The following is a 9,908-nucleotide window of genomic DNA, read 5'->3' on the forward strand; positions in this document are numbered from 1 at the left end:
TCAAAGCGTTTTTGGCAGGAGTGCCTTATGGAGCTCTTCAGCAGTCGGCGCTTCAGTCGGCGTGAGTGTTGGAGGGACACTTGTCGACGTCGGGGGTTCTGAGGAATCGGCCATTTTCTGTTCTTTTATAGTCTCTTGTGATTATCGTTCCGACACTCTCTCATTTTGTCAAATGATTGTTATATTATAATTTCTTATAAAAAAATTTAAAATAAACTATATTGTTTAAGTTATATCAGTTTTTTAACAAAAATTGGTTAACTTTAAGAAAAAACGACGGAAATTTTTATTCATTGTAAAAATGTATTTAAAAATAAACTTAATTTTACAAAAAATATTTATTGATAAATTTTCTAAACGAGTTTTTTCTTTAAAAAATTGTATTTAAATTTTTTTTTAATAATCGCTGTATAATTGTTCGTTAAAAACAAATTTATTTTTTGTCATATAATTATTTATTTTTTAAAAGTATTATTATTCAAATAAATTAATAATATAGCTATAATTATTATTTGTTATAGTTTCAAAAAAAACGATAGATTATAATTATGTGGAATATTGGGGGCAGGCTTTTCCCACCCTCACCCCATCTTTTTTTAGAACAATTAAAAATGTGATATATAACATTTTCAACAATTTATATTTTTTTAAAAATGTGATTTATACTTATTGACAATTCAATTTATCAATACATTTTTACTTTGATTTTATACAATACTTTTTTATTTTTGTATAAACTGAAAAATAACATATACCTTATGAAACGCAACAAATGAAATCGATTATAATAAATTGAAATTCAATTCCATAACCAATTTTAGTTGAACTACTATATATCATAAGTTCAATCTTCTATATTTTTTTTTGAAGGACAATTTTGTTTATTGTGACCCACCATTTTACAAACACTACATGTTCTCACGTGAGCTACTTTCGATTCTTTATCTTGGCGTCTTGGTTTTTTTAAGGTGTTACATTTTCCACACAATCTACCATTTTCCTTGGACAAATTCCTGTATATTGCTGTCTGCGTGGGTCTTTTAAATTAGTACTAAAAGAACTTTGTCTTGAAACACTTGAAACTCTAGACGCAACAGTTGTTGTTATGGTTTCCAAAGTCGTATCGTGTGTTTCATTTGTCGATTGTTGACTTATTTCTTTCGTCGTTGGTTGTTCTTGGCAATGTCCAATAAAAGAATAAAACCTGTTTCTCACAAATTCATTTCTTTTAATCAATGGAACAACTTCATCCAAGTTATTATGAATATCATTGTGACTCGTTGGTTGTTGTTCTTTGTCGTCTTTTTTGATAACCTTTTCATGAGTAGTGTTTTTATAAGAACTATCAATAAGAATATCTCTCGCAAAGGCAGTAGTTGGAATAGGATATATTGATCTTTCTGAACAGTATTTAATCATGTGAATGCACGGAATGCGGTCAATATTAAAAATGGTACAACAACATCTTGATTCGGAGCAATCTCCATTCAATGGTGGAGCTACTATTGTGTTGATGTTTCTATATAATTTACACATTTTATTCACTACTATAGCGGGGAATAAAGGAAGTATGTTTGGCGGAATTAACAATTCTGCAGTTTGTGTATCAAGTATCAAATCTTGTCTTCCATTCAAGTCGAACCTTCTGCTATCAGTGACAATTGTCGTGGCTATTTCAACGAGTGAAGCAATCTTATTTCCCATTTTTTGTTTGAAATTTCCAAAATACCCTTCTATTCTGTTTGTAGTTTGTGTCTGTGTGTTCATCAAAACAACTGAAGGAAGCCAAGAATCTCTTTGCTCGATTAAATTTGTAATAACTTGGATTTTATCACTTTTTGTTATTTTAACTATTTTTTCAGTCTTTCTCAGTTCTTTGATTTCTTCCAAAGTTTCCAAATAAAACACCGCTTCATCATTTGTAAGGTCACCTCCAAGTTCTTTTGACTCTTCAAACATTTGTTGTGCTTCTTCCTTCTGAGCATCGGTTAAATTGTATCCACTCATATAAATTAATCTATTTATAAAGTCGACTTCGGTTATTTTTCCATGAATCATTTCATCAAAATCAGAAACAATTGGAGACGTCTTTCCGAATGATATTTGGAGATCTCTGTGTATATGTCGAACACAGTGAAACAATTTAGAGAATGGGAAAACAATCTTGATTGCTTTCATTTGTGAAATACAACGATCACAAAAAACAATTTTAAAAACAATTTTTTTGTTTTTCAAAAAATTAAAAAGGTCAACAAATGAAGATGTAATTCTATTTCTCATTATAGCGAAAAATAAAATATGGGTGTTGTTCCATTGATCCGAGAAATTTCCAACAACAAGTGGAAAATTAAAATGATTGGTTGTAGCAGTGTCATCGATATATATTATTTCTGGTGTATGATTAACATGTTTTGTGTTAAGTATAAAGCATGCTTCAAATTGTCCACTTGAATTTTTAATTATACGAGTGGAAAAATCATTCAAATCATCATCACAATAAATGGTCAATTTTTTGGCTTCTTCGGTGTTTCTAATATCGTAAACATCTCGAGTAATTTTTCTGATACGTTTAGTGTTAACTGAAAGTCCCATTTGTGAACAAATTTGGGCAGGCCTCATTCCACCTTTGGCGTATGTATACACTTCATCAATTTGTTCTTTTGTAAAAGTATACTGAATATTATCTGGAAGGAATTCAAAATTATGGTTGTGTTTTCCAATAAAAATAATTTCACATGCAATTTTATTGTCTTTTTAAAATTTGATATTGACAGAACACTTACACTTTGTTGAATAACACCCAAAGTATTGAATATGTTTGTTGACATCAGTGTGTTTTGCTTTAAACAAAGAATATTGAACACCACCGGCGCTGATGAGAGATGACTCCTTCATTTGTTCAGTGACAGTGTTAATCACAAATTTTGTTTTGCAAATATTATCAATAATTTGTGGTGGTGTGTCAATACCTTCAACACCTCTTATTTCATGTTTGATTAAAGGAATCATGTATTAATTTTTCAGTTTGAAATTTTAACCCTTAAAAATAATTTATATTATATTATTATGTGAATTTGAATTCGTGATTTCTTTATTTTTTAAAAAAAATATAAATTGTTGAAAATGTTATATATCACATTTTTAATTGTTCTAAAAAAAGATGGGGTGAGGGTGGGAAAAGCCTGCCCCGGAATATTGTAATCTTTTTATAATTTTAAAAATTATAATTTTTCATATTAAAAAAAGTCAAAACCAATTTTTTCATGTTTTAAAAAAAATCGTTTTACGTTTTGTTTTTCTAATAAAAAATTTAAAAATATTATTATAATTATTGTGGTTTTTTATAACTTTTTATAAATAATGTTTTAAGAAGTATAATTAATTTATTATTATTTTTTTATTAATAAAACTAATTATAACATTGTTATAATTATTTTCTCTTTTTGACCATCTTATTATATTAAGGTTTAATTATTAAAACTATAATTTATAGCAATTTAATTATCATTTAATTATAAAGGATAAATAATAGAAATTTTAGATTTACTAATTTTATGTGGTTTTATTATTACGAATTATAAAAAATGGAAAGTATTTTACTATTTTAGGACTTTTTTAGTCAATTAAAATCTTTGTGGTGAATTTTTTGTTGTTTTTGGAATGTTTTATAACGTTTGAATGTTTTTGATTCAGTTCCATAAAACATCGAAATGAATAAAAAAATAAAACATTCATTATCCAAATTTGTTTTAATACGAACTTAACTTTTTAAAAAATTTGTTTGAAGTAAATATTATTATAAAAATCAATTAAAAATTAACTTTATTTTTAATTAAATAATATAATCAGTATTATTTTTTTTCTAAATTATTTCAGTAATTGTCTTCACAGTTTTTTAATTAAAAAACCTGATTTTTTATACTAAAATCCTCAATAATAATCAATAATTTTGATAAGAAAAAAGTAACCAACACATCTTATAATATAATGTCTTTATTACCATCAAACAAGTCAATTGAGAACAACTTTGAATAGATCGAAAATTCTTATCTTAAACATCAAAACAATTGTTGATTTGGGGAATTCGTTCTGGCCAAATAAATCATCTTCTCAAACTTCTTATCACAAACAACTCATTTTATGACTAAAGCGGTGATTAGAAGCAAATTAGATGACGACACGCTATCTCGTACCCTTGAGAAAGGAGAGTTTGAGGCATATCCCGAGCGAGATTTTGAGGATGGAATTCATGATTACATCTCTGAAGTTGAAAATGTTGATTTAGACATTGATATAGAAACCACAATCCGAACATCTCAAGATGACAAAATGAACGAGATTGAGAATGAAGTGATTCGTGAGAGTTGTGATGATATAGTATATAAAGGAAATCTCCCAAACAAAGTGAGAAAGAGAGAGGATGACCAGAACGACGACCATTCAAATGGGCACTCGGCCGAAGACAAGGATACCAAAGAGTCCACTATTACTCCAATTGTACACGACAAAACCCATCCCGACACCATCAAACGAGCCAAGAAATTGAAAAAGGCGAAGAAAGGGTTTACCGTAGAGGATGTTATAGCGCGCAATTTCCAAGAGTTATTGCTTCAAGACACGGAGTATAAAGTGAGTGATGTTGGTCGTGTTCAACGGACGCCGAAAACGTGGTCGAAGATCTTGTGGAATGCCCTGTTACTTGGCTTTTCATTAACAAATTCATTGATTGGAGCTGGTATCTTATCTCTTTCTCAGACGTGTTATAAGATGGGGATAGTTGGGTTCTTTCTGTGGAATATTGCGACGATCTTTTACTTTATAATTACGTGGTATTTCTATAATAAAGCTATTTATATAACTGGAGCGGCTACAATGGGGGAATTACTGAGTATTTTCTTTGGGAACGTTATAGCTATAGTCGTTGATCTTTGTAACACTTTATTTTATTTTTGTGTGTTAATGATATACCAAGTGATCATCACACAATATTTATTTGGGATAGTGACCGATTTGACCTCCAGAGAAAATTTTGAATATACGCTAGATACCTGTTACGAAGGGAAAACAGCGGGGGTCTATTGCAAGTGGCATTACATCATCTTATATTTAGTCGCTTTGCTTCTCAACCTCCCCTTAATCATCCCAAAATCCGTCAAATTTTTAAATCGAATTTCTATGTTAAGTATAGTCGGCGCAGTCACCGTGTCTTTTGTTATCTTTGCAAAAGCAATTTATTACGGTTCAAACAATAAAAGTTCCAATGGCGATGGGACTAATAATGTGCCCACTTTCAATGGAAAGTGGTGGCCTTCGGGCGTATTAGACTTTTTTACTATGGCCCCTTTTATTACAGCGGTTTGTTGTTTAATACTTATTTATAATAAATATATCATATTTTATAATATCATACTCTATTATATTTAATATAATACATTTATAATAGATTAATAGTATATTATAAATATACTATATTTACTATAAATTAATGATATATTATAAATATAATATATTTATAATAAATTAATAGTATATTTTAAATAAAAAGCATTTTATATTATTTATAATAATATATAATTTAATGAATAGTATCAATAGACTTTATATTAATTAACAACACAGAATTACCAAATCCATTCATGTCTCCCACCACTGTATTCTGGTACAAAAGGGATGTCTAAGAAGACCAAATTGTTATCATTGCAAGGGGCGTCTTTAGTGTCAGTAGTTACATGTGCATCGTTATACATCTTAATGGCTATAAGTGGGAATGTATCCTTTGACAAAGTGTCTTCTAACGTCTTAAATGACTTTTCCAATCCGAATAGTACTAGTGTGGATTGGCTTATCATTCTCTCTCGAATCTTTATGATTATAGTAGTTACCATGTCCTTTCCCGCTTTGATGTTTCCGACGTGTGCTGGGATCTATAGATACCTTCCAAAGACGTGGAAATTCACGACTTTGTGGAATGGCCGTCTTGCGATCTTAACGATCCGGATCATCATATTACTATTAACAACACTGTTTGCGTCATTCTTGGCAGACATTGGTGTAGTCTTCTCTGTCGCTTCTGCACTCTTTTCGATCTTTGTTGTTTACATCTGCCCGATGAGTATCATGATGTTGTGGCCGCGCGTGGAGAAGTTTGGGTCTCCTGAGTTCCGGAAGTTGTCAGTGATTGATAATATCATCTATAATAAAGTCGTGGAGGGAAGCCAGAAGTTCTCAAGTAAAGACATCGAAACCGCTTTAAATAGAAATGAAGAGAAAGGCGATATCTCAGATGTCGTTTTGACAATCAACACTAACACAAGTGGACAACAAGAAATAGAATTGGACAGTCTGGGGGCTTTAAAGAACTTGGTCAAAAATGAAAACACGGAGAATAAAAACGCATCGAAAAGTTCGGAGAACAAAATTAATATCGCGTTCGATAAGGAAAATACCGTCGACGTTGATATCTTGAAAAATAGAAACAAAACTATTAAATTGCCCGATGGAAAGATCCCACTGTGGAGATATTTGGTTTTCATACCGGCTATGCTCATTTGCGTTTGTCTTTGCATTTTATCTGTCGTGGGGACTATTCTTAATGAAGTGAAAAAATGAGAAGAAAAAGAAATATAAGAAAAGCGTTAATCGTAATTCGACTATTTGTTTTTTCTTATTATTGACAAATTTTGACATTTTTATACCTTTTTTTAAAACATTAGTCAATGTTTTTAACACTTTAAATAACATTGAACAAAATTCAAGTGGTCTAAAAATCGGGGAAATCTCGAGTTTATTAAATAAATTTCCGTTTTTTTTAGAGTTTATATTTTGTGCATAAACTATACACAAGTCAAAAAAAGGAAAATCACCAAAAATTGGATTAATATCCCTGTAAAAACAGGCCAAAACAAAAATAAGGGCGTTATTTTAAGTGTTAATATAATGGTTAAATACATCTTATAAATATATAATACTTTAATGTTTTTCAGCGCATTTTTAAGTTGAGTATTGTGTATTCAATATGTATATTTTATAACTCTATAAAGTCTCAATTATTATCAACCAGATTCTTTTACTGTAAATAAGTCTTATAAACATGTAATGAGATGGTTATTTATCCAATATAGATAAAACTTTAGTCCATATAAAATTCACAATTAATTAGAAGACAACAACAAAATTCGAAGAGGACTCCTTGGATTATTTTAAATGTTCAAATTATTAAAAAGTGACATAAGTTAAACAAGTAATACTTTAAATGAATTTCGATTAAAATGAATTGAATAAAAATAATATCTATTCAGGATATTATAATATTTTTAAATCCAATCAAGAATAAATAAAAAATACAGAATAATAGAAATTAAAATTTGTAAAGTGCGAATTTGTTGTGTGTTATTTTATCATCTTTTATGTGATGACGGTCCAATTCATTGTCAAATGTTTTGATAATGATGGGCGACTTGTCCCCAACATAGACAAAAGGAGTTTTCGATTTTTTATTAAGTAAAATTGCTTTAATTTCATCGTCGGCTTCGTCGTCTTCTTCAGTGAATAAGTTTGGGGTTTGTGACTTCACTGGTACAAATATGGGTGTTGGGATGTATTGTTCGCTTGTGTGTTTTTGCTTTCTTACAATGCGTTTGTTGCGAAGGTAACACTTAATACTCTTGCCAAGAGACATTGCGATTTTTATATTATTTTAACCCTTTTTATACTTGGCATTTCCACATAGTCGCTCGAAAATAGAATGGCAATTTATACCAACTGGCGTATTATTCTTATAATTCAATTGTTTAATAGATTTTTCTAAATGTTTCGACTCAAATTCCATACTCTTCAGGAATCGTGCTGATATTTTCATCGTTATGAAAAATGGACAACCAAACACGGTTATGCCCAATAAGTTTGACTGGTATGCTCTATTTCTGGTCATGCATAAACTAGTGCGTCTGGTTTTATTTATTAATTAATACTATAGTGGTGGGGTTATGATCATTTCGAACTGTACATGTTTTGAGACAAGGACATCTTAGTCGAAATGAATGTATAACAGAACTCTTTTAACTAAGATTTTGATTTATTTTTTAAAACTTTAAGGTAGTTCATTTTTTCGGCAAATGAACAAGTTAGTTACTGCCACTCTCAAATCCAGAGAACTTCCGATTTAAACCAGTTAAATTAAAGAAAGAGGACAAATTGGCGTTCAAGCGACAAAGTTGTTTATAGAATTGGACATTTAACTTTTTCATAAATAGTGTTGAATTGAGTAACATTTTAGGATATACAGAATGAATATCGGGTTTACCCCATGGAACACAACGGGAAATAGTTGGGTGATAAAAAATTGCCAATTAAATAGTTTATTGAATTTGAATAACAACTTAAATATAGAAAAGCGAAAGACAATAAAGCATTGGTGCTTTTTAACCCGAGTTTGTGGTCAAATAAATAACAATCAAATATAAATTAAAATTGCACATGTTTTCTGTATTAATCAGATTATTTGTAGAGAATAAAGTTAACTGTCACTAACTAAGTGTAAAATATAAACAAATAAATATAATTTGTTTTTTATAACGTTGATAATCACACTACTTATCTCGATAATATGCCCATTTACTGTTTTTAATTTTGAATATAGGACAACAGATAGTTTAAAACACCAATTTATCAAAAACATGTTTATTTTTTAGAAATTTATTATTTAAATAATGATTCAAATGTATTTTTAACACTGAATATTAGACGTGGATTCACCGTGTATGTACGGGAAATATATTTTTATCAATAATTTTTTGTTTTGTGTTGAATACTCTTCGTTGGGCAAAAGCAATTTAAAGAAAACTGTGAAACTAATTATTAAGTTTTTGATATTTTTAATTTAAAAAATCGACAATTATCATTATTGTAAGTAATAAAAAGTAACATGGTTAATTAAAGGATCGGCGCACATCAAATTGTATTTTTAAATATATTAAGAAATAATTTTAGTTCAAAATATATTTACTTTTTCATTTTTAATTAGTATTTTTAATATTTTTATTCTTTGTTTAAATCAAACCTCAAAATACACCTTTTAATGCTCTTACTTGTTTAAAACTGAAAGACTACTTTTGATAATACAATTACCTTTACATATACTTATATTCGATTATAATAAAGGATAAAATTGGAATTAAACCATGAAATTAACAGCACTTTTTTAATTTTAAATAGTGAAGGGTATATAATCATTTTCTGATTTCCAAAAGGTTATCATGATTATACTTTGCTTGAAAGACATGAACTAAACTTGGAAAACCCAATAAACTAATACGAGAGAATAATTTCAAGCTTATAACACAATTAAAAAATGTTCATTGATAATGAGATACATTTAATAAACGACCAAAATAAAAATATCTATTCATTTAATCAAAAAAATGAACAAATTGTATTAATCACAACAAAAAACTGATACAAAATATTCTGTTTTATAAAATATATTAGAATTTCAATTAATAGAAATAAAATTTTTTTTCAGTAGAGTTTCTTTTCTGTTTATATAACTTGTTTAAATAACTTTTAATTAATAAAAATTGTTTTTATAATTTAAAAACAAAAAAATAATAAATAATGTGAATAAAATAACTACTGTGGACAACGTGGTATAGTAACAGACAAATTAATATAAGGAAATAATTATTTTGGTAATGATATTTCTTTGGATAATCAGTATTTTATTCAAATACCTTTGGTAGTGTTAATAGTTCAAGATTGTTGAACTATTATTTTTTAATTTATTATAATATACCTATAAAAATCTATCATAAATTAAAGTCTTACATAAGGCAGAAAGACTATACTGTAGTTTTAATTATAACAATTGATTATGAATTAAAAACACTGTCTCGGCACATACAAACTCGAGT

General features: G+C 28.5%; 2 protein-coding genes across 2 annotated transcripts; one reads left to right on the top strand and one right to left on the bottom strand.

Moving 5' to 3' along the window:
* Positions 1 to 844: 844 nt before the first annotated feature.
* Positions 845 to 3,009, bottom strand: EIN_462100 (hypothetical protein; the record flags this gene model as incomplete). The annotated part of the gene is made up of 3 exons (XM_004256597.1): positions 845 to 945; positions 987 to 2,642; positions 2,784 to 3,009. 3 exons carry the CDS (start codon positions 3,007 to 3,009, stop codon positions 845 to 847), a joined length of 1,983 nt encoding a protein of 660 aa, XP_004256645.1.
* A 1,131-nt stretch (positions 3,010 to 4,140) lies between these two features.
* EIN_462110 (amino acid transporter, putative) lies at positions 4,141 to 6,609 on the top strand (the record flags this gene model as incomplete). The annotated part of the gene is made up of 2 exons (XM_004256598.1): positions 4,141 to 5,355; positions 5,620 to 6,609. The coding sequence occupies 2 exons, from the start codon at positions 4,141 to 4,143 to the stop codon at positions 6,607 to 6,609; spliced, it is 2,205 nt and encodes a 734-aa protein (XP_004256646.1).
* Between the last annotated feature and the right edge of the window lie 3,299 nt (positions 6,610 to 9,908).

The sequence above is a fragment of the Entamoeba invadens genome (assembly GCF_000330505.1).
Source record: "Entamoeba invadens IP1 unplaced genomic scaffold scaff_1105074726643, whole genome shotgun sequence".
Lineage (NCBI taxonomy): Eukaryota > Evosea > Mastigamoebida > Endamoebidae > Entamoeba > Entamoeba invadens.